The sequence below is a fragment of the Aplidium turbinatum genome, chromosome 8 (genome assembly GCF_918807975.1).
Source record: "Aplidium turbinatum chromosome 8, kaAplTurb1.1, whole genome shotgun sequence".
Classification (NCBI taxonomy): Eukaryota; Metazoa; Chordata; class Ascidiacea; order Aplousobranchia; family Polyclinidae; genus Aplidium; species Aplidium turbinatum.
This window is the reverse complement of record NC_137479.1, coordinates 5,087,514-5,113,583: the sequence shown is the minus strand read 5'-3', so window position 1 is coordinate 5,113,583 and position 26,070 is coordinate 5,087,514. Positions and strand designations below refer to the sequence as shown.

The window sequence follows — 26,070 nt, the reverse complement described above, 5'->3', positions numbered from 1 at the left end:
AACTGTCTTCTGTAGCTCATTGTATCAGCTGCACTACAAAACTTTCTACGATTTTAAAAAGAACCACATGTTTAAAGCACTACAAACTACCGCCCTGGTAGTGTCACGAGAATAAGGCAATCGCTGCGAGCCTTCATATTCCCTTCTCTAGATATCTCTGACTCTGGATAATGCAGGATATCACCATTAAATTTCTCAAGTGTCACAGGTGGAACCAAACCATGTGCGCTCTGCCTGAAACTAGGCGTCAAAGCATTACCTGGCGCCACCGATGGTCCAGCTATATCGAAGCCTTGTGGCTGCATTGTATTCGACAGTCTAATCCGCACAATAGGGGACGATGACAAATTACCGACATATGGCTGTCCTTCTTCTTCTTCAATTGCCTTGCCTGAACCAGGCATCGACGGCCTCAGATGAATAATTGGACCAAATGTTCCTATTATATGTTGTATGGATGATTGTTTCTGTTTTGTCGTTAAATTGTTCCAGATGTGTTTGTCTTTGTCTGCCAGGTGCCCGCTTTCCAAAAATTTTACCAGTTAAAGAGAGATGCTCCAGTTTTTGCTTTCTTATTACATGGCCGAGAAATTTATATTGTCTGGTTTTCATACTTTTTAACAGAGTTCTGGTTTGGTTCACTTGGTGTAGAATTTCTTTATTTGTTTTGTCCTACTTGTGAATGGCTGTCCTACTTGTGAATTTTCATAGACAGCCGAATTTACGCTCACACCCGGGTAGACGCTAGTCTTAGCACCAGAAATAAAGGGATTGTCTACACCAGGGCTTCCCAAACTGGGGGTCGCGACCCCGCAAGGGGTCGCGTAACGAACTTCAGGGGTCGCAGAGGGTGTGCCAATTTCACTCAAAATACTGCATATTAACACTTCTGTGCAAGTTATTTACTGTAACCAAACAAGTTGAGAGTAACGCACCCAGTACGCGTATTTTCGGAAATTAGTGTGGTAAAACGGAATCGGAATTCAAAACCCTTTTATTGCAATGTGAAGAAAAATGGCTTTCAAAAGTTTAAGCTAAAATAGTTATTAGTGTTGAAAGCTGAAGTCGTGAATATGCAAACTTTGCCACCATTTTCGCAATGACATTTGGTCTTGAAATTAAGCTATTTATCAGATTTTCTTACAAAACTGAAAGAATTTAATTTGTCCCTTCATAGAGAAAACATATATGTTTTTACATTTGCTTTACATTGAAATCTAAAATTAAAGCGTTTATCAACACATTAAACGTCTGGAAACAGGAAGTTGAAAATGATTCATTTGAAATGTTCTCATTTACTGAAAAGTTTTTGGTTAACAATGATGTGAAATCAAATGTTGTTATGCCTTTGGTCATTAAACCTTTGTCAAATCTTTTGACAGTTTCAGAAGTATTTTTCTCCAAAATTGGACACTACCAAAGTATATTGAATCCAAAACCTATTTGCAACGCAAAAACAAAATAGCTAACCGACCGAGCACTTCTCTCAGAACGAAATTACTGATCTATCTCCCTGACTATTTGTCTTGAAAATTTCCAGCAGAGGAAACTGGGGCAAATGCTGGGTAGGCCTACTCGTTGAGAGGATCGTATCACTAATGACCCAATTACAAAGATCAGTTAAAGTCTCCCTCAACCAGCAAACATTGATTTACAATAGTTGGAAGAACTTTCTAGTGATAAGTCAATCTGGAAGAAGAGAACGAGGGAAGGCACGGAATTTTTCTAAAAAAAAGCAGGATACAAAAGGTTCAGAAAAAATAAAAACATTAGAAAAAAAAGCTAATACAACCACGTTCCCAACTCTCCATACAATGTGACTTTTGGCCACGTCTTTTCCACTGTAGACTATAGGGCTAGGCCCCCAAAGCCACATCCGACTGGAAATTAAACCAATGCTCGGACACGAGCTGGAGCTTACGACGACAATTTGTGAGAGTCAGCATTTTTAACGTTGATGAACATTGAACAGACATCATCAAAACTAAGCAACGTTGAAACTGCCTTAGGACCAGCATTAGCCAATTTAGCCACGGCTGGACTTGCTTTGTAGCAAAAAAACGGTCATATCCATCGCATTCATATCCATCTGATTAAATGTGTTTGGTTCTTTGTTTTGTTTCCAGTAGGCTGCGTCTAAGCTGTAAAGTAACAGTCATTGAGTACCGTTAGCTTGTTTTAAGTTTTCATTTGAAAACCTTTCCATTAGTATCACAAATGTTGGCTATATATCGCATTATTTATTATTTTAACCGTGAAGGGTCGCGAAAAGTTTTAGGAGATTAAAAGGGGTCGCGAGCTAAAAAGTTTGGGAAGCCCTGGTCTACACCATTGGTTAACAGCGAAGTTGTGGTACTTAATGAAGACGTTGTACCAATTGGCACATGAGCAATCGACGTTCCCACAGCACCACTAGCGTTCACTGCACTGGTGTTTGTTATCATAGAAGGGCTAGACATCGCTCCAGACACATAACTAGGAGACGCCCCAGACACGACATTTGTATTAGCCGAAGTCTGGCACTGCTCCCTGATGAAGTCCATAGCACGTCCAAGATCAAACCACCTGTGCCTTACTGTGACAATCAATGTGCAAGGCCTCGCGATGGACTGCTTTGTGTCTTCAACGAGCGTGTTGTTTTGATTGTAAAATTCTGGTGCGATGTGTTATTATCGGTTATGACCTGAAGTAACCTTTGATTGCAAATCTTTGTTATGTAACGTAATTCTAGATCATGTAAGATGCGAATCTCGAACATTCTGTTGTTTTCTCAATCACCAATATCGTTTGTCATGATGTCACAAGGATGTTTACCAATGGATCTCTGATTGCGAAATCATTATTATGCAATATATTTTCTAGAATCGTTTTCCCTACGTGACAATCTAGAAGCTTCTGTTGTTTACGATTAAATGCAACTTGACAGAACAATGAGTCCTATGATGTATCATTACGTAACCTTCTCGAGGTTAGTAGACCGAACAGACCTTCTATATATAGTGGTGTAATTTGCGTGATTTTCATTATGATGAGTTGATTATTATTATGAGTTGATTGTGAGAGATCATTGTTGTAGTGGTGGCAGTTGGTAGTAGATGCAAAGATTATTGGTGATCGAGAGTTGAAGTTATTAAATACGAGTAAAGCAAAGTTGGTGCTAATATAATTTCTGATTGAAATTAGAATCGTATGAGAAGCTGTGAATGGATTACGACTCGATCAATAGTTGCAAGCATTGGAATCTATTGCTGTTTACTGTTACTATTACTTTGATTAATTGCTGGAAGTGGTGAACCATTCGTTTGAGTTATTGACACATTAGATCAGTTGGCTGCAGTAAAATGACCAATGAAATGATCGCCCAGCAATTTCATTTTGTTTGAAGGTTTGCAGTAATCTTTTCGGCCATCAAAATATATGCTTTGCAAATTTATGCACATGATAGGCCTACTTTCCATTTGAGTTGTAAACCTCATTTTTTTTCTTGCTCTTCTCACTTTGCTTTTATCTATAACTGATTGAGATTCGCTATCCGTTACAACTCCCGCATCTTGTAGCAATGATGAAGCAATAAGTGTTGCAGACCTATCTGAAATACCAGTACGATCGCATGATTCAGCAAATACTACTAAACTGGAAGTAACCTTGCTTTTTCTGGAGTTTTCCGAGGCAAAATGGGTTGATAATCAAAATATTCGCAGCGTTCTTCATTGGATGACAAAGTTTCCGATCTTGAATAAGTTAAAGGTGTTTTAACCAAAGCGCTACTTGTGCCTGCTCCTGGGTCTTCACTTAAAGAACGAAATTGTTCTGATCTTGCGACTCTCCTCGGAAAACGTTTAAAATTAGATTTTGTGGCCGATTTATCATGTTTATCAATCACCATTATGCGAGTTGTTATTTGATCAAGAAGGAACTGTTGTTCTGTAACAGGGACACGATTTTCTTGCGGGCAAGTACATTGCAGAAAATTGGAACACTTAGGCTACAACAACCGATTTCAAATATTTTTACTTTGCAGATTCTTTCATTTGGTCCAAATTTTACTAAAATTTAGGCCCACCTCTAGAATTTGACTTCAAAAGATTATTCATTTTTTTTGTAACTCTTTATCATAAATATGTACTGATGTTCGTAGCCTACCTCATTCGTATCATCCTGCAAAGTTAATGGACAGAACATAAATGAGCGTACAGCGTTAACACCATCTCGCACTTTTGCGACAAGTTTGTTTATTGAGCAATGACAAAATAGCATCTCAAATAGATGAAAAATCAGCATTTTGGTCGTCGATGTGGGGGCAGTAAACCTTAAGCTTCGAACATGCCTTTACATAGGAAAGTTCTGGGTACATCTCACTTACAACTTATAACTAGCCAGTAGAAAAATTAGAAAAAAAAATTATCTTAAAACGGAAAGTGAAATTTCCCTTTTTTTTCAAAAAATTGAAAGTTTGACCCCCCTGCGGGCGCAGAAGATGCACCCCCAAACTGATGAAATTTTGCACACATAATTTTTTCATGCATGTGCCACTTTTTATGACTTGCCGTTTTTGAATTTCGAATAAAAGTCAAAAACGGCCCACCCTAGTGGATACACAGTGATGGGCATTATCGGCGATAGTTATCGGCGATAAATTTTTATCGCTTATCGTTATCGCTCAATTATTTTTTCAGTTATCGTTTATCGTTATCGCGAAAGGCAATATTTGATTATCGCCGATAATTAATCGCCGATAAATTTTATTTAGGATCAACACACGTGGAAAGAACATGAAAAATAATATTTTTACTAGCCATCTAGTTAATGAATGAAAATTAAAACCAGTTCTTCTTCAGTGCCTGAAGTGTGTGTGCACAGGTCGTTGTCAGGGGAGGGGGCACGCCTCCTGCAGCGACGGCCCTGACAACACAATAATTTTTAGAGTTGCAAATTGCAATGCAATGAAATGCATGCAACAAGGCTCTTGTTGTTTTGCTGCAATCGGCAATCGCGATTAAATTTTACAATTAAAATGTAAGCGCACAGGCGGTACAGATTCCTTTGAAGCGAAGCGAAAGAAATTGGCAAGTGGTTTGCGAAAGTGTCGCAATACGAGGCCGCTTTTCCATCGGAAACATGGTCTTTCGCGCCACCTCACGATCAACTATTTTATTCTTGTGTTTTCTTTTTTCGTTGGAAGTGTTGGTTTTTAGTAATTGTCGTAAAAAAATAAAATCTCTCTCGTCAAAACATGAAACTTACTGTTTTAAGCGCATTAAATCTTTAGATGAGTAGATTAACTAAAATTGCAAGAACTTGCCTTGAGACGTGCGGTTACGTCACAAACTCAGTTTAAAAAACAAAATTCACACACAATAACAACACAAGATCGGTTGAAAACTGTAAGATCGATTTTTTTCTTGCTTGGCGATATAACTTTCATCCAAAAATAATAACCAAATGCGTAAGTGCCATTTAACTTAAAAAGTTAACCCATTTGTGCCGAAAGTGAAAGTACTTAAAAAAAATTTTCGGAAAGTTTAAATATTGCATAATTATGACCTAAAAAACATATCACAATTATTTTTTTCCTAATTGTGTTTGTACTTTTTGAGAAAAAAGCCGTCCTATATGCAGGGCCGGATTTAGCTGATGGGGGGCCCGGGGCACTTTTAAATCCGGGGGCTCTCGTGCAAAAAAAAATTTCAAGCCTACGGCGCGAAAACCCATCTCTACGTCTACAATAGCATTAATCCAGTACTGCACAGTATTTTTCAGAAACTTCAAAGGCTGAAAGAAAGAAAAAATAACACAAAATCACATTTTTTCCATGTAGGGGGCCCTTCAAAAGTCGGGGGGCCCGGGGCACCTGCCCCCTCTGCCCCCCCCCCCTAAATCCGGTCCTGCCTAGGCTATATGAAAGACGCTAGGCAAATCCATTATCAAATTTCACAAGTTTCTTGTGCGTAATGCTTAAGCGTTATTACATTTTACTTATCGCTCAAAGTGATAAATGGGAAATGTCTTGTTCATGTCTTGTCATGTCATTATTGTCATCGAGCATTTTATTGAAATGAAAGTTCAAAGAATATGAAGATGAAAATTAGCAAAGTAACACAACATCACTGAAACAAGTCATTGCGGAATATGATATTGCTTGAAGCATTTGACATGCAGACCGACATCACATTTTTTGCATCTTGTAGTAGTTTTTGCATGACAATAGGCGCATCGAGTTGCGTTGTAAAATTATGCTAAATACAGTATAACCTTTCTCATTTACCTATGCGACATGGCCTACCTCAATCAAATATTTTTATACCCACAAATACAGTGCCTATGTATATTGTAATTCTTATCTCAACAACTCAGCGTTCTGCCATTGCTTTAATGATGGTGTTCACAAAGAAAACAAAAAAAATTATCTGAAATTATCATTAAATTACGATAATTATGTTTTTGTTCTTAAACAAACACGACTAATTTGACAAGCTTGATGGATTTCACAGTATGCACATTTTTACTACCAATAACGCTTAAGATTACTGATAAATTTTCAAGCATTTTGCGTTTTTCGGAATTTTTTCAATTATTGCTGACTTTGCTGTAAACAGACCTTTAAACAGAAAGCAAAATACAAAGTTTGGAATTTTTTATGGTATTTTAATTTGATTTATTTATTTTGGCTACTGCACGTAACCGGCAGTGTAACTCAATTGATAAAAGCATCCAACTGGTATCTGAAGGTATAATTATAAGCACGGCGGTTACTTCAGTGATTTGATTCTGGATCAAAAGGTTAAAGATTCGATACCTACTGCCGCTGTTGCGATTCTATTTATGCATAACTTACAAAAAGTTTTGTCCCTTAACACTACAGTATATTATGTTCGATTTTTCGTCATGTTGATGAAAACAGTTCGTGCTGCATGGGCTGGGGCAGCGCTAATCAAGAAGTTTTTTTTATCGTTATCGGACATTATCGGCGATAATTTATCGTTTATCGTTATCGCTTAACTTTTTTTAGATTTATCGTTTATCGTTATCGCTTTAGGCATTTTTCGTTTATCGATTATCGTTATCGCTTAACTGAAAAATGAGTTATCGCGCCCAACACTGTGGATACATGTAATTATAAATGAGTTGATGTCATGGTTTCTGTAACACTCATTGCAAACAGTGGTGGATTAAGGTTGGCAAGGGTTTTTACCAAAGCCCAGTTAGCCTTGCCCAAATTTGCAATGGATCAGAGTCGAAATATATTTTTTCTGACGTTGATAGTCCTGATGTTTTCAGGTTGAAGGTTTTCAATATTTTTTTAACCATATGATAATTTTTATAATGTGACCCTGATTGTAAGTAGTTTTTTATAAATTTCATGGAAACCAAAGATGTAAATTTTGAAACTTAATGTCAAATAACATTGTAACATTATTGCATATGAGTCTTTGCTACATTATTTTTGTCATTGTTTTTTTTTTGTCACATATCCATGATTGTTGCTTGCATATCCTTTGTACTAACTACTTAGAAAGTATTTTAAGCAGTACTTAGTCAGTTTGTACCTATTATGCCTTAACACATAACTATGGGTGCAAATAGTTCAAATATAGCATTTTCAATTCTGCAATCTGCACGTTACATAGCTTTCAAACTAAAACGTCATTTTTTATTATCATCAGCTTATGTAGTTAAAATAGAGACAAAAGTTGCATTAAAGCATATATAAACATGCACCTTCTGGAAATTTTAAGCCAAAAACTAACATTCTAGCTTAACCGGCTTCCAAGTTATGGGGTTTTCATGAAATTTGACCCCCGGATGACCTTTAAAAATTGTGGGCCACCTGGGTGTAGGTGGCACAAACCCAAAACCTTCTCAGAAGTTGGTTTTAGGTCCATAAACCAATTTTGGTTAATCAGATTTTTTAATTTAAAAAAAAAAATTTTTCACTCTAACTAACATGCACGGCCTATATGTCACAATCAATGTGCAGTGCTTCGCGATGGGTTGCTTTGTATCTTGACCGAACGCGATGTTTTAATTATGGAATTCTTGAGCGGTATGTTATTATCGGTCAATGACCAGTAGTAACCTTTGATTGTGAAAATCGTTGTTATGTAACGTAATTCTAGATCATTCTGTAAGATGCGAATCTCGAACATTATGTTGTTTTCTCAATCACCAAATATCGTTTGTCATGATGTCACAGGGATGTTTACCAATGGATCTCTGATTGCGAAATCATTATTATGCAATATCATCATCATCATCATCAACCAGTTTTGATCATACAGGCCATGAATTAATCCTCATGTCGAGGGTGTGGCCTGTCTGTCTGTCGAGAACGAAGTCTTCCCCTCCAAACCTCGCGATTTATTGGGTTGGCTGAGTCCATTTTCAGGGCTACAAGGTCACGTTTTACAAGTTCTTCCCAAGTGAGTTTTGGTCTACCTTGACCCCGCTTTGCTGCGATGTTGACACATCTGACCTGTGAGATCCAGCTTGAGCTGCGCTCAACGTGCCCAAGCCATCTCAGTCTGCCTAATTGGAGGACTTCACTGATGTCTTTTATTTTGAGCTTTGATAGAAGAGTCTCAAACTGGGTGTTGTCTTCAGGCTTGACTAGGCAGGTCCATCTTACCATCGCTCTGTCATTACGTTGTAGGCGCTTAACGGTGCTTGCTAAAGTAGCCCAGGTTTCAGAGCCAATATTATATATTTTCTAGAATCGCTTTCCCTACGTGACAATCTAGAAACTTCGGCTTGTTTACGATTAAATGCAACTTGATAGAACCATGAGTCTTATGATGTAACATTACGTAACCTTCTCGAAGTTACTATATCGAACAACCTTCTATAAATAGTGGTGTAATTTGCGTAATCATTATTATTATGAGTTGATTGTGAGAGATCATTGTTGTAGTGGTGGCAGATTTGGTAGTAGATGCAAAGATTATTGTTCATCGAAAGTTGAAGATATTAAATACGAGTAAATCAAAGCTGATGCTAATATAATTTCTGATTGAAATTAGAATTGTAAGAGAAGCTGTGAGTGGATTACGTTAAACTCGATAAATTGTCGCAAGTATTGGAATCTATTGCTGTTTACTGTTACTGTTACTTTGAATAATTGCTGGAAGTGGTGAACCATTCGTTGGAGTCTTTCAAGCGTGTTCATATATCATTTCACTAGTAGAACTATCCATGAATTTAATTGACTGCATTCGGTTATAACCCATTAAACTACGTCATTGAACCTTTCCAAGTCTCTTTTCTGGTAAGAGATAGAAAGAAATCGTGACAGCCTATCTATATTTCTTTGCATGGAATAATTGCATTTGTTTGTGTTTTGAGGACATTACGTCCGCATTTTTTACACCTTTCTTGATTTTTAAAATACAAGTAGCATACCCTAAGCCCGTACAGGTAATATAATACAGTGAAGAGAGTTAAGGAAAAGAGAAAGTTTACAAAAATTAAGAGAAATAACTCGTTTTTTCTCACGTTAAGTCCCTAGGACGAAACCAACTGCTCCTGACTGATTCAGTTACTTTGCAAATATGCTGTTACTCCTAAGCTAAAATTAAATAGTCCCCCATGTTTCCAGCAACAGACTAGATTTTTGAGTAGTTCTAATATATTTCAATAACTTTTAATTCTTTTTGTAGCTTGAACGGACACGGAGCGTCATTGAACTTTAACGTAAATACCGACTGTGGTACGTTACTGAGAGGAGTAACTAACGCTTTCAATGCCGTGGGTTGGACAAGAATTAGAGGAGATTATGAGATTATCTTTCGTTATTCAGACGCCCTCATGGAAAATTCCACCGAGGAAATCTTAAAAGACCAAATACGGAAGTTGGCGCGAGGTAAAGCTATAAGCCTTTTTGACACTTTTTTGGTTGATTATTTAGTTTAGAAAAGGGGTGGCCAACTTTTTTGACCTAAGATGTACTTTGTAAGTAATCACCCCCCTGAGATTTATCAGATTAACGTCAATATCGCAAATTCGTACAAATTGTTACCAATCATCAACATGAGCGGTCGTCGTCGTCGTCTGAGCTTCTGGGGCCGAGGGTCTATCCTTTTACTACCCCAGATTCACGATGTTCCCGGACTACACTGGAAGGCTGCTAGAGAGCAGCCAGTCTTTAGTTTCATCATCCATGACGCGCAGACCTTCCACTCCGTTAGGTGGCTTGAAGATGGTACAGTCATTGATGATGTGGCCTGCGGTCTGTTCCTCGGCACCACATTCACAGGAGGAGGAAGAAGCCATTCCCCATTGGTGCATGGTTGAGCGGAAAAGCCCGACGCCCGTACGGAGACGGTTGAGGCGCACCCATGCCTGTCTTTGTAGTGTCAGGCCGATTGGGCGTGTGTCGGCGTCGGGGATGAATGAATGGAGTCTGGTGGTGCTTGACCTCCATTCAGAATTCCATTTATGGTCCGCCCAAGTAGCCGCAGAGATGTCTTGTTCATCAGCTTCGTTGATCAGAAGCCGAGCGGCTGGCACGAATGGGTGTCTTGATTTCAGTCGGCGGGGGTGCCCGTTTGGGAAGGCAGAGATCTTGTGGTGGAGAAGATGATTAGGCTCCAGTGCCCGTCGACCGAGGGACAGAGTGGCTTCTTCGCGACGAAGCTCAGCAGGTTGGATGCCAGCGAGAATGGGGAGATTGTCCAATGGTGTGGGACGCAGGCATCCGGTCACTGTGCGCAGGGCGCTGTTTATGGCAGTGTCGATGTTGTGGCAGTGAGCACTGCGGCACCAGACAGGTGCACAGTACTCTGCTGAAGAGTAGACAAGGGCTAAGGCTGCTATTCGCAAAGTGTCAGCCCTCGCCCCCCAGCTAGAGCCTGCCAGGCGCTTCAGTAATGCAGCGCGGATGTCAGTTTCTTGCGCAGTGACACCAAATGGTGGCGGTATGTGAGCGATCTGTCTAGTGTCACCCCAAGGTACCTTGGCTCGGGGCAGAAGGACAGAGGTTTTCCGTTGTTGTGGACATGTAGCTCACGATCAGCTTCCCGATTGTGTAGGTGGAAAGCTGCCGCCACAGTTTTGGTTTCGCTGAGTTTCAGTCGCCAGTTCTGGAGATAAGCTGAGATGGTTTGCATGTCCTGGCTCAAGGTGTCTTCTAGATTTTCCCACGACTTTGTGGAGTGGAGAATTGCCAGATCGTCCGCATAAGCGTATTTTGCGGAGACCGTGGTTGGCAGGTCGTGGGTGTAGATGTTGAAAAGAAGTGGAGCCAGGACCGATCCCTGTGGGACGCCGTTTTTCAGGCGTCTCAGTCTGCTTCGCCGTGGGTTGCCGGTGGTGAGGGTGAAGCTTCGATTCCTGACAAGTTCCATAATCATATGGACCATATGTCGGTCAGGAAGCAGGCGAAGCAGCTTGTAAGTAAGGCCGCGATGCCATACGGTATCGTAGGCAGCTGTGAGATCTAGAAAGACAGCGCCGGCCTTCTTTTTTGCCTCAAAGCAGTCCTCGATGTCTTGGGTCAACAGTGTGACCTGATCTACAGTGGATTTTCCGCGCCGAAACCCAGCTTGCTCTTTTGGAAGGAGCGGGTCGATGATTGGGTTGACGCGGGCATAGATCAGTCTTTCGAGGATCTTGAAAGGAACACAGAGGAGGGATATCGGACGATAACTCCTTGGGTCCTCTGGTGGCTTGTGAGGCTTAGGGATCGCAACTACTAAAGCTCTTCTCCAGATTTTTGGGATTGTGAGGTGGTGCAGGCAGGAAGAGAGGAATCTACGTAACCAGGACTTTAGGGCATGGCCAGCATGGAGCACAAGCTCAGGGCAGATCTTATCGGGCCCTGGAGACTTGTGTGGTTTCACTAGGCGGAGGGCGGTGGCGAATTCCTCTGGAGTGAAGTCTCCAGAGATTGTTTCTTCTGGTGGTGTTTCCACTCGCCATAGGGCAGACACTTCCTTGGCAACAAGGCGGGATGCCTTGCGGTCCTTTGTCTTGTACACCCCGTTCTGCACTAGCTGGGAAGCGATGGCATTAGCAGAAACGGGGCACTGACGAGGGGAGTTTGCTGAGCGCCCAGTGAGGTTGTTGATGATGCTCCATGCTTTGCGGCTTGAGTGTGAGAAGTCGATGGTTTGGACAGCTTCGTTCCACCGCTCAAGCTTCTTTGTGTCCAGCCGCTCAAGTAGTCTGGTGGCGGCGGTGTTTGAAGCAGCACCACTTGTGGCGGCTAGGTATGAGCGGTAGAGAGTTTCACACTCAGAGTCCCAGCATGGTTTATAGCTGGTTCGATGGCCACGTGGTATTGTGGCCTTTGCCGCAGTTATTATGGCATTGCAGAAGTCCTGGTATGCCTCGTCTGCGTTGCATGTTTCAGTCGGTGGTAACTTTGCAGCAGACTCATTGGTCAGGAGGCTGTATTGATTCCAATCGGCTTTTTTGAAGTTCCATCGCTTCACCGGTGAACTCGGGACAGGAGCCACAAGTTTTGGGGCGGTGATGAGGGACGGCCGGTGTTGGGACCGCGGGAACTTCTCAAGCACACGTCTGTCTGGAAGAGAGCTGTCGACACTCGCGAAGGCCAAGTCAGGGTTTGTCCCTGTTCCCCAGCGGCCGGAGTGAAAACTGGCTGGTTCCTTTGGATTGAATAGGAGGGCAAGATGGTTTGTAGAGGCCCAGTCAGCCAGCAATTCTCCGTCGCTGCTTGTGTTGTTGTAGCCCCAGTCGATGTGCTGGCAGTTGAAGTCGCCAGCGTAGAGACTGGGGGAGGGGAACGTTGGAAGGGATGATGGCAACATTCGCGAGGGTGGGGGCTTGTAGATGTTGACGATGTTGTAGTCTGAAATACATATGCACACCCACTCAATCTCGGCATCAGTTGGAGATTGGTCGACACAGGTCCACTTCAGGCTCTCATGCACAAACGTGGCAATGCCGTGCTTCCTGCTTAAGGTAGACCCGGCTAGCGTGTAGTTGGGAATGGCTAGCCTATCTGCAGAAGTGCAGTGGGTCTCCTGGAGGAGGATGACGAGTGCCCGGTTGGTATGGGCAAGCTGCTCCACAACTTTGGTCTTGCTTGTTGTGTAGCCTTCTATGTTGAGCTGCAGAATGGTGGGGCGTCTGAACTTGCTATCAATTGCCCCTTGCAGCTGTGCCGTCCGGGTGGAGGCTCTTTGTTGACAAATTTCGTTTCTCATCTGGTTGAAAGCAGATGGTACTCACAGGATGGGGCACGGGGAGCCATTTGTCGTCCATCCCTGAGCGGTAACCATAATTTAATATGTCAACCTACATCTATTGAAGATTCGGGAAGATTAGCTTACTTGCTTCTCTTCAGCAAAACTAAAACTAGTAATATAGATTATATGTAGCTTACAGGAAAACTCTTTAGGTAGGCCTATATGGAGTTGAACGAATACCAACATGCCAGTTGTTTAGCTTCACCAAAACCTAACCAGTGAAGTAGACACTTCAGCAGTGTCGTACATGCGCATTTGAACGAACCTTAATTTTTCTGGCAGTTGAAGATTTGGATTAAGTGGATGGGAAGGCAAGGAAGCTAATCTTCGTGTTCGCTTTCAAGCATGCCTGTAAGTGTCTTGCCAAACACACAGGCGCATGTTTTAAGCGGTGTCGAACCGGCGCTCTCGAACTTTGAACCATGGCACTCACCATTCGGTCATGCAGGACTTGCAGGTAGGCTGTCTCCTGTGGCAGGATAGAAAGAGAAAAATTAAATAAAACAGGTAAATTTTTGAGTTATGAAGAAGGGATATCATTTCCTGCGTTAGTGCAAAGTCTGAGACGAAAAGGCAACGTTCTCGCATTAGTGTCACGATTTCTTTTTATTTCTTACCAGGAAAGACTTGGAAAGGTTCAATGACGTAGTTTAATGAGTTATAACCGAAAAGCAGTCAATTAAATGTCGGTTAAAGATTCCAACGCTTACAACTATTAATCGAGTTTAACGTAATCCACTCACAGCTTTTCATACGATTCTAATTTCATTCAGAAATTATATTAGCATCAACTTTGCTTTACTCGTATTCAAAAACTTCAACTCTCGATCAACAATAATCTTTGCGTCTATTGCCAACTACCACTACTACAATAATGATCTCTCATAATAAAAATGCAAATTACACAACTATTTATAGCAGGTTGTTTGGTCTATAAGTTACTTCGAAAAGGTTACGTAATGTTACAGAACTCATTGTTCTGTCAAGCTGCATTACACGTAAACATCTTTGTGACGTCATAAACCCTGCACCTGGCAAAACATGAGAAGCAAGCAAATAAGCTTCCAGATTTGCTTGTAGGGTAAAATGTTCTAGAAATACATCACGTAATAAAGATTTCGCAATCAAAGATCCACTGGTAAACATTCGTATGACGTCATGACAAACGACATTTGGCAATTGTGGAAAACACAAGAATATTCCAGGTTTGCATGTTACAGAATGCTCTGGAAGTACGTTAAATAACAAAGATTTCGCAATTAAAGGTTACTACAAGACAGTAACAGATAATAACACATCGCTCAAGAATTCCACAATCAAAAAAGCACGCTCGGTCAAGACACAAAGCAGCCCGTCGCAAGGCTTTGCGCATTGATTGTGACAATTAGGAGTGTAGAAGCTAATTGAAAGGCGTAGGCAGGCTGCAAGGTTGTCTTCAATCATTGTTGAACTGTTCTTGGACTGGATGATATTCATCTTCGAAAGTAGACTCGCACAAATAATTCGATTCGAAAGAACTCTCAGGTTTAAGGCGCATCTGAGATTTGGATACTTCTCCACCACTAGTTTTGATAACACCACATGCGCTCCACGTTGAAAGAATGTTGATCTGCCATTGTAATTTTTCAAATTCAGAATCTCATGCTCTAGGAGTCTAGGACGAATGTTCAAATCGAAAAGTAGTGTGATTTTGGCAGCAATGTCACCAACATCAATAACCTACTTGCACCATTGTGAATGGATAACACATAGCCTAAAAGTCAGTAAACGCCTTTCAAACTCTAATAACATGTGAATAAAGAAATATCAGTTAAACTCTCAAGTACATGTAGCTCCATACAGAGTGAATGACTCATGTAAATTTCACTCTGTGTGGAGCTACATGTACTTGAGAGGTTAACTGTTATTTCTTTATTCACTTGTTGATTGATGCATATCAGTTTGTATTCTCTGTGGATCCTTCTCTTGTACCATGAGCCAATCCTATAGATGTTTGCAGGTACACCCCTTCATTTTTTGAATCTTAATGCTTATATGTGCAGGTAGTTGTTATAAAATTATGTTGTAAAATTACGTTTAGTCTACATATGTTCTGTTGTATTTACGTCTTGACAACTTTTGCAATTTGTGTTTGGTAGTTATGCCATCTGCTGCTTGATTAAGAAGCGCGATGCCTCTGGCACCACAAGCAATCTTTCCATTCAACTGCTTTGCCAGAGCGTCGCAGTCTCCTGTTTGAAACTATATGTTACAGTAGAAGTTTGTGTTGTATGCCTACTACGTTACCTATTGCTATCAGTTTGTCTTTAGTTCTTATTGTTTTGTGTTTCTATATTTCAGTGAATAAAAGCCTCAATTGGTTAGTAAATGTTTCATCTCAATTTTATTCACTTGTATTAATGGACAAATTTCTGCGACCCAAGAGGCTGGAGATCCTTCCAGAGGATCCCGAAGCAAAGAAAACATACGATCACTGGAAAAAAACTTTTAAAACTTTTCTAACTGCGGTTGAAAGAAACGAAGGAAATCAAGAAAACATCGACAAGCTGGGGTTACTAGCAAACTCACTCTCACACAGAACCTACGCCTTCATCGCAGATGCAGAGACCTACGCCGCAGCAAGGACAGCGCTCGACAGTGCTTATCATAAACAGAAAAATGTTGTGTTTGCTAGACATTTATTAATGACCAGAGTTCAAAATCCTGAAGAAACCATCGATGAATACATTCACGCATTACGTCAACTAGCAAGAGAATGCTAATTCGAAAACGTAGACGCCGAGACCTACAAAGACGAAATTACAAGAGATGCTTTTATTAATGGCATCAACTCCAATACAATTCGACAGAGATTACTTGAAGAGCAAAAATTGGATTTACCAACTGCCATTAGAAAAGCTCAAATGCTGTACTAAGCCAAAAAACACTCAAATTCTTATTTAACTAATTCACCCCAGCGTGCTTCATCCATTTCTAAGCAATCCAGCAGAGATGTGAAAACGGCAACATTGAAACATACAGTTTCTAACCGATGCACAAAGCGCAAGTGTTTTTTTTGTGGAGGTAATCTCCGGTGGCAGATACTTCTGTCCAGCGAAAGACAAGCTTTGCAATGCTTGTGGCAAGATCGGTCATTTTCAACGTGTTTGCCAAAACAACCTTCGGAAAGCAGCTGCAATACCATTTGCAGTCCAGAAGTCCCCACTTGACGATGACAACACAACCCATGATGATGCTGAAAATCTCACTTGTATTCTGTTCTTGGTACAGTCCCAGAATGCTTAAACAAAACCACACTACGTACACAAATTAAAGGGGTGGATTTCGATTGCTTGCTGGACACAGGTGCACCCTACAACTTCATGAGTGCCAAAGCTGGAAAATTTATTAAACTGCAACCTCAAGGCAAGCCATCTAAAGTTTCAATGGCTTCAGACCAACTCACTGCACAAGTTCTTTGCTACTTGTCGGTTTGTTGTCATCAGTCGAATCCAAGGCTCACCACGTGGAGGTTGACAACTTGAGCCTAGTGGAATCACTGGTATTCGACAACTGGACCCAACTACCGTATCTTGGCTGCACGAGGAGGCATTGCCAATCTAAGCTACTACACGTCAAACGAGAGAACAGAACAGAACTGCACAAGTGCTGGGGAAAGTGTGTACTGACGTCAAACTTCAAAAAAGAAAGTATGCCAACGTCGTCTTTGGAGTAGTACCAAAACTTTGTGCCGACATCATACTTGGCCAAGGTTTTCTGAACCAGCATGAAGAAGTTGTGTTCAAGCTTGATGAATCACAAAGAATGTTAGTGATCGGAGACTCTTACTGCGGAGTATCTGCCTCAACCATGGAATCTCCTCGTTTATTCCATAGTTTGAAACCTAACTCCAAGCCCATCGCTACTAAGTCTCGGAATTTCAATCAAGAAGATCGTAAATTCATCCGGGAGGAGGTAAGCAAACTTTTGTCCAAGAAAATTATCGAACCTTCTTATTCACCTTGGCGAGCGCAAGTGCTGGTTGCAAGAGATGGACGACATAAACCAAGAATGGTTGTTGACTATTCACAAACTATAAATAGATTTACGTTAATTGATGCTTATCCGCTTCTTAAAATAAGGGACCAAATTGCGAAAATCGCAGAAGGATCTATGTTTAGCACTTTAGATTTAAAATCCGCTTATTATCAAATTTCACTTTGTCCTGCTGACCGCCCATTTACGGCTTTTGAAGCCGAAGGAAAATTATTTCAATTCACTCGCTTACCATTTGGTGTTACTAACGGTGTGTCGTTTTTTCAACGAATTGTTGACAAACTGATCGAAAAGCATAATTTGACTGACACCTATGCCTATCTTGATAATATAACTGTGTGTGGCAATGATCGAGCAGATCATGATGCGAAATTAAACGCCTTGTTTGCTGCAGCTAAAGCCGAGGGCTTAACTTTTAATGAATCGAAATGTGTTTTTGCTCGTAATGAGATTGACTTACTGGATTGTAGACTTTCACACCGTAAAATCAAACCTGACCCCGAACGCCTTAAACCCTTGCTCGAACTTACCTTACCGAAATCTAAACCAGAATTACAACGGGTTTTGGGAATGTTTTCTTACTATGCCAAATGGGTACCCGATTTCTCTGAAAAGGTTAGACCTTTAGTACAATCCAATCTATCATATTCTTTTCCTCTACCCTCTGACGCCATTAAAAGCTTTGAAACTTTACGTGAGGGTCTTGCAACTGCTTGCCTCACCAGTGTCAAAGAAGGAATTCCATTTGTAGTGAAGTGCGACGCTTCGGAGCATACCTTAGCTACCACTTTAAATCAGGGGCAACCTGTTGCCTTTCACTCTATAACATTTTCTCGTAGCGAAGCAAACTATTCAACTATAGAAAAAGAAGCTTCGGCTATCATGGATGGGGTTTGAAAGTGGAGCCATTTATTACATGGCCGCAAGTTTACACTTCTGACAGATCAAAGGGCCGTTTCCCTCATGTTTGACCCAAAATGACTAGGTAAAATTAAAAACAACAAAATCCAGCTCTGGCGTGTCGAATTGGGAAATTTCAATTACGACATCTTGCATCGACCCGGTAAGAGCAATCTAGTTCCAGATGCGTTATCCACGCGTGTACACTATCTTCTAACTCGCCCTATCTTACCAAAATCCATGAAAAACTTGGGCACCCTGGCATTACACGTTTGTCCCATTTCATTCGCACTAAAAATCTGCCTTTTTCTATGGAAGATGTCAAATATGTTTGTTTGCACTGCAAAGTCTGCGCGGAATTAAAACCTCGATTTTATCGTAAACCAGCCGAATTGTTGATTAAATCGACGAAACCATGGGAAAGATTTAGCATTGACTTTAAAGGACCCCTCGATGGCAGGAATAAGTATATGTTGATTGTTGTTGATGAATACAGTCGCTATCCTTTCGCATTTGCATGTAAAGACATGACTTCGCCCACTGTTATTCGATGCCTTGTTCAACTCTTTTCTTTATTTGGTCATCCATTGTATATCCACAGCGACCGAGGCTCTTCTTCATGTCTCAAGATCTCAAGCAATATCTTTCAAACAGATGAATTGCGAGTAGCCGGAGTACACCATACCATCCTACCGGCAACTCTCAATGTGAAAGAATTAACCAAACTGTTTGGAGAACTGTCAAACTCTTGTTAAGAACGTATGAACAGCCCGAGAGCTGCTGGGAGGCGGTTCTACCCGAAGCTCTGCACGCAGTACGATCTCTCTTATGCAATGCAACCAACACCACTCCCCATGAACGATTTCTGGGGTTTAGTCGTCGAAGTATGTTCGGTCAATCTCTTCCTAGCTGGCTTATCCAGCCAGGACCAGTCCTAACAGGGAAATGTTTGACACATCGCAATACAGGCAACAATAGTGACCTGCAAAAATATCAGCGAAAAATAGGCTCCAATAACAAGGAAAAAGAAATCAGGCACCATGAAACAAACGCTTGTGGAAATCACCGAAAAATCGTAATTTTATCGTAATTCATGAACAGTCTTCCCTTTAAAAAAGCAATGAGTTGGTTTTCATCCTTTTTGTGAGAGTTTATAAAACCGTCTTTCTTTGATTATTGACAACTCTCACTTGCGGTGCTTATCAGCGTGGCAAGAATTTGTTGATTAATAACATTTTGCAGGACTTGCTTCGGCAGAACATATACTAAAATTGAAACGATACAGAGAAGATTAGCATGGCCCCTGCGCAAGGATGACACGCAAAATCGTGAAGCGTTCCATATGTCTTTAAAAAACAAAAAACATTTTGCAGTACTAAGCTAAATATTTTCATAATACAATCAGAAAAGTCTTTAAATTTATATATAGTATTAGTATTTTGCCAATTTATTATAAATTGAGTTGGTACACCCATCTATTTTGCAAACAAAAACTTGCACAAAGAGAACACTGCTCGTGAAACACAATAAGGGTGAAACGCACACTAGTGTTTACATGACATTTGCAAACTTAAAATAAGCAACCCTATGCTCACAGACAATTTCGAAATTCGAAAACAGACGTTTTAATCAACCACTGGGACAGTGTGGCTGGACATCGCATTGGACCTAGAACCCCCACCTAGAACTATAATCTGATTGGTCGGTCGGTGGAATCGCATGCAAAGCGAAAATATGCTTCCCGGAAAGTATTTTTTGCCTTCGTGCTCTCTTCTCAAGCTTTTTAACTCCTCAAGAAAAGTATTTTTAGTTATACTTGTACATTGATACCTTCCGCGGGCCGCAGCGGTACAGCGTGGCTGGCCGCATGCGGCCCGCCAGTTGGTGACCCCTGGCTGTAAGCTATGCTTTATAAGTACTGTAGTTCCTGCAGCCAGTGGATGCAGCAGGAAAGTTGTGGACATTGCCTTTGTTTAGTTTATATTGTTGGAGCCGGAGTAGTGGTATCAATGAGCTCAGGAGCTGGAGCTAATTTATGATAAAAGTGAGCTCCGGAGCTGGAGCAATTTAACATTTACGCCTGCTCCAAAGCCCTGGTTGAAACAATGTCAAAATAACGTTGATGACTGCTGGGTTGTCTTATGGCTTAAAATACCGTTTAAAATCAATTTCAAACTATTATCAATATTTTAGTGTCGATTTGGTGTATTGGACGTCGAGCAATGCGCAAGGTTATGCTCGTGGCAGACAAACTGAACATGACAACTGGGGAATACGTTTTCATTTACTTGGATTTATACAACTCCAACACCAGTTACTTTTGGACTGACGATGACGATATGATAGAGTACGATACTTCAAACACAGATGATTCTAACTTCACAGGTACAGTATGAAGGCTGAAATGTATGTAGCTTAGTAAACGTTATTCACTATGCATTATGAATCCAGGTTAGGATGATGAGAAAAACAAACCGCATTTTTGAGAGCGACTTTTCTCAAAGTGAGATGCAAACCGTGAATTTTTTAAGCAAATGTTTACAACCTTCAAGCTTTGTTTAACTATTTTATAAAATGCATTGGCTATAACAAACGGTGCACTGAAAAATTGGCACCGGAGAAAATGGTAGGCTACAGGAAAAAATGGCACAATGACCTTTCCTTGCTGAATTTGGAGTTCAATGAGATACTTTTCACATAATTTACACTAGGCATCTCCAAGGAGAATACAATGACCGATACCAGATTTCAACTGTGCCATTGTCTTGCACCCCGCAATGTAGTCTTGGCTGAAGTTCTTCAAGCGTTGCTGTTGTTCAATGTAGAGCATCTTCCTCTTCTTCTTAAAAGGTTGCCCTATTATTTTTGGAACTTCAAGTGGGTCACTGAAATGTCAGTGGTGGGCCACTTCGTGAACCGCCGGTCAGTAGTTCGCCATCCCTGATTTAGATTCTAGATTGCGCCGACATTCTTCTCAGCACAAAATTGTCAGAAATGTCCTTGTGCCATTTTTTCTGTGCCATTTTTTTCTTAAAATCATGACAAATTACTAGAAAGAGGAAAATTAGCAAGAAAACTCACCTCGCTATTAGTGTTTCCAATTTCGGACAAAATTTCAACACCCAAGCTTTGGGTATTTAAAAAACAAAAACCCGTGGAAACCCTTTTTTTCGGGTTTCAAATAAACATCAATTTGACCCGATATTAAACATAATTTTCTTTCTGTATACAAAGACACAAAGAGTAGGTTAGTTCACAACATAAAGTTTTTCGCTACGACACGTTGCTTTCAAGCGATTTTAAAAATACTACTACACGATAAACAAAGCGTTGAAACTTTCATCAGTCTGTTTCTCAATTTGTGACAAATAGTCCAATAGGTGAATATAAGCTCTTTCTGGCACCACTGACATGGGTCTGATTGTAAGCAAGGTATGATAGGGGCTTTCAAGATTTCTAGGTGTTTGTTGGTAGCTCGAAAAAGACTCATTTCCATTTTCCATTCTCACAATTTCACAGTCTTGATTTTCACTTTCCATAAATGAAACGAACTCCTCTGAAAGACTCTAAGAGTTTCAACCTTAGACCTTTTGATGAGTTCACGCTCAACACTTTCTCGATCTTCTTCCACATAACCATCAGTGCTTTGTTGACACTTTCCACAAAATTGTTTACTAAGAATGCAATTTTGGGCTTTTTGTTTTGAGTCCAATTTGAGTCCAATTTAGCATTTTCTATACGTAAAAGGTATTCGACTTCATTTCTATATCAGTCATCACCAAAACTTTACAAAGCTCTTTGATCGTCTCACATTCACCATCGGAAACCTCGCTCGAGGCTTACCGTCGCTACTACTATTAGAAATGGAAAAGCAGCTTGAAAAAACTATTCCTCTGAGTCTTGATACTAAGGAAGTAGCCTAAGTCCTATTTTTTTTCGAAGGAAGCGATGTTTTAAGGTAAATTGTCATCATTACGCACCGCACATGTTTAGAACAGCTTCACTGTCATGCGGAATTTTACAACTATTATCTTAATCTCACAGGCTAATGTGTAATTGCAAATGGGTGTCCTATTACACTTTTTCAACACTGTAAAGTTTAAATCGTAAAATTGAACCTACCCGATTTTGCATTCTTGAAGCAGCAGATGATAATTTTGTATGATGCTTTAATACATTTTGTGATAAATGAGCACAAAACACAAGGGTGAACACTGATAGTATGATTAGCGTACAGCTTAACTAAATGATTTGAAACTTTTTAGATCAAAATCTTTTTCATATTTTGTCTGGAAAACCCTAGTCTTAATTTTACAACGCGGGTTTCGGATAGTGAGAAATACACAAAAAAACCGGGTTTTGGGATCTGGTAAACCCTAATTGCAAACACTTCTCGCTATGCTATAAAGTTTGTTTACATAAAACCTCTGTTCATTTTATCATTTGTCACCTATAAACAGATTCTGTTTTGATGACTTGTTTTCTTTTGTAACCTGTTTTGACGCCACAGTGCTCACTCATTATCACAGCAGCGCCACAGCCATTTGCAGCGCCATGAAGTACAATGACCGGATACGGGTCTTGCTTCGTGTGATGCGAAGTCTGTGTGCACTAAATCCCGTTTTATTATTTGTTACCCTCATACAGATCCACATACTGACGAGTACCTCCGAGCCTTGACAGTTGTCAGTCTACATACCCCAACCAACGCAGAATACAAACAATTTTCTGATTCGGTGAAGCAGGAGCTTAACAGCACAAGCAATGGAACTGTAATGGAATACAACGAATATGTCAATCCATTTATTAGTTATTACTACGACTCCATGAGACTGTTCATTTTCGGGTTACTGAGGTAAATTTTGAATCATACGACATCAAACAATGCATTTCAAAATAAAAGAAAATTTACTTGATAAAATGCTTAGGGTAAAAAAAAATTCGATAAACACATGCTCATTCTTTGATTGAGTGGATCTGTTAAATAGTTACGTCTAAAAGTGAACAAAAAAAATGTCAATAACCTCTCAAGTACATGTAGATCCATACAAACTGAAAGTTACATGACTTTTAACCCTTTTGTATTTCAGGACGATAAGCAATGTCTAGTTAAAATTAACAGTGTCAGTTAACAATGTCTCTTTAGACATGAAATAAAAAAGAGCTAAAAGTCATGTAATTTTCACTTTGTGTGGAGCTACATGTACTTGAGAGGATAATCTTCTTCTTCTTCAATTGCCTTGCCTGAACCAGGTATCGACGGCCTCATATGAATAATTAGACCACATGTTCATATTATATGTTGCATGAATGTGTTGCATGGTTGCACTTGTTGATTTATGGCATATCAGTTTGTATCCTCTGTGGATCTTTCTCTTGTATCATGGGTCAATCCTATTGATGCTTGCTGGTACACACCTTCATTTTCTTTGAGAACTTAGTCTAAATTTTGATTCTTGTGAAAGATATTGTAGATGTCTTTATTTAGTTTCGAAAAGGAGATAATGAATGAATACAACGCAACCTACGGTAGCCTCTGGAAGGACTCAGCTTCAGTGAATGTTTGTCTATGTTTGGAAATCTAGGGAAGAGATCTTGTGTTTGAAATAATTTTAATGAGGTGTTTTTAGTAACTTAGTTTCTGAGATACAGTTACACGGGTTTGGATGAGTTGAGTTTAAAAATCAAGAAGCCCATTCGATAATTATGCCATACTGTAATTGGGATAAATAGGGAAATTGACATTAAATCCTGACATTAAATGTGGATCTATGTTTTGAAAACCGCAGTGAAGGGTAAAGTAATTTAACAAGACTTGAGTAGCTGCAACTGGTAAAAGATGATGATTTAGAATAACAAGGGTGTTTGAAATCATATAGAATCGATAAGCAGAATTTAAAAGTCGACGTTATTATCAATCAATTGACTAGTTTTTAGTGCCTCGACCGGTGATTCTTGAAAACTTAGAGTGCATTCTTAGGAGCAGTTCAGTAGGTCTACGTTTTATATTTCAATGGTCAACATAATGCGTTTTGTTGCAGAACAATTTGCAACAGATCGAACCAGTTTGACAACGGAGAAGAATTTATCAGCCGTTTGTGGGGAATTGAGTATCAAAGTCTCGGAAGAAATATAACGATATCAAACAAAGGAGATCAAAAAATGGATTACTCCGTCTTGGATATGAATAACAAAACAAAGAAATTTGAGGTAGGTGATTTTATTTCTCAGTTTCAGTGCTATAGAATAAATTGCTCCATATCTTATGTCTATTGTTTTATCGCAGTAGAATGTCTTCAAACAAATGAAATGTGCACCAATATTTTCAACTGAAGTTGTGTATAAGCTTAGTTGTTTGCGTGACGCAAACCAGACATACATTGGTATGTCAACCAGACATTTGTTGACAAGGGCCGGGGAGCACTTAAACCCAAACTTAACAACCAAAAGTGCAATTAAAGAGCACATTGCCTCTTGTGAAACGTGCACTGACAATGTCTCGATCGACCATTTTAAGATCATCTCTCGATGCAGATCTGATTTTTAGACAAAGATCATGGAAGCCTTAATCGTAATAAGACTGGGGCTGGTATAATATGCCCGCGTCAATTTCAAACGATTGCATTTTAATGGGCATACGTACTGATAAGCTAAAATTTCTTGACTTTTCCTAAATATTACTTGGCCAAACGAATTTAAAGTTTCGTGGCTGTACCTAATTCGGTTTGGGAGATATTCTACTGTTTTTAGCATGTACCTTGAAATATTTCATTGATTTGCTCCTGGACTGAGAGCAGATTGCGCTTGGTTGGTTTCTTTTATAAAAAGAGTGAAAGATCAACAATTGTTTATTCAAACGCACCAAGCCGCCAAGCAGAGTCGCCTAATGAGCTTCGCGCGTGTAATTTGATTAGTTGTGAAGAAGACACTGCATGATATCCATCACCGGTTTGCGTCTGGCGTAAATGGCCTACAGTTACTTCTGTTTGTGACTGAAACAAAACCATTTATTTTACACTGATTGAACATCATTGCACAATAAATCAACGCGAAAAGTGTGGTATTACAAGTTGTGAATAGAATAGTTTACATGGACAAAACCGCATAGTCGAAATTGATGATATTTTTGATAGTAAACTTGTTTCATTTCGCAATCGTTCAACTTCAAATGTCGAATATTTAAAAGTCGATTTTTGATCGTTTTATCCACAATTTATGTAGTATCGGCAACCATTTTTATTCAGTAATTTCTTAGCCGGCAAAACTGCGCCCATTATTTTGTCGATTCATCGATTAGTGACAGCTATTAGGTGTAAAACATGAAGATTGGCGAATGGATATAATGAGAGTCTAAGCATTGCGACATTGTCAAGCTATAAGCAAATATAATTTATTATTCAATTTCAATGGGACTTGATTCTAGGTGTCTGGTAATGTTTAACAGTGCCAAACTTCAACGTCCTCAGTTGTTGAATTAACGTAAATATAACCGATTTTGTCGGCGGACATTTTCTTCCTGGACAAACCTACTTCAAAGTTTGGTTGCTTTGTCTTTATCAGTTTTTCGTCTTTAGATGTACCTTTGATGTGAAATTGGCAAAATGAGGAAAATATCGACAGAAAAAACAATATGTTGATGGAATGTATTTTGAAAATGAATTCGCATATGTATATGAAGGAATTTCGAACTAGATAAGTGTACAAGTCAAATTATCACTTTAAAGCATCACTTTAAAAATTGGGCAATGGTAATATAAAATGCTATGAATGGTATATCTCTAACCTCATACAAGCCTGATGGCAGCAAGTGCCATGTTTTCATCGATTCAATATCATCAGCTGCTGAATCGATTTAATAATCGTCAAGTTTGCGATGTGCAGGCCAATGCTTGCACACGATAGCCTTGTTGGTTCGCAAAAATAGTGG

At 39.9% G+C, this 26,070-nt stretch overlaps 1 protein-coding gene and 1 non-coding gene across 2 annotated transcripts in view; both read left to right on the top strand.

Annotated features, from left to right (window-relative positions):
* Nucleotides 1–26,070, top strand: part of LOC145776329 (receptor-type guanylate cyclase gcy-28-like) — a 77,642-nt gene that overhangs the window by 39,609 nt on the left and 11,963 nt on the right. The window contains exons 4-7 of the mRNA XM_082587730.1: nucleotides 9,654–9,856; nucleotides 20,337–20,528; nucleotides 22,791–22,998; nucleotides 24,185–24,353. Coding sequence (XP_082443856.1) covers nucleotides 9,654–9,856; nucleotides 20,337–20,528; nucleotides 22,791–22,998; nucleotides 24,185–24,353 — 772 coding nt within the window. The remainder of the gene's footprint in view (nucleotides 1–9,653; nucleotides 9,857–20,336; nucleotides 20,529–22,790; nucleotides 22,999–24,184; nucleotides 24,354–26,070) is intronic.
* On the top strand, nucleotides 19,387–19,491 carry LOC145776471 (U6 spliceosomal RNA). The gene has a single exon (XR_014290259.1). It is a non-coding gene; the product is annotated as a U6 spliceosomal RNA (small nuclear RNA).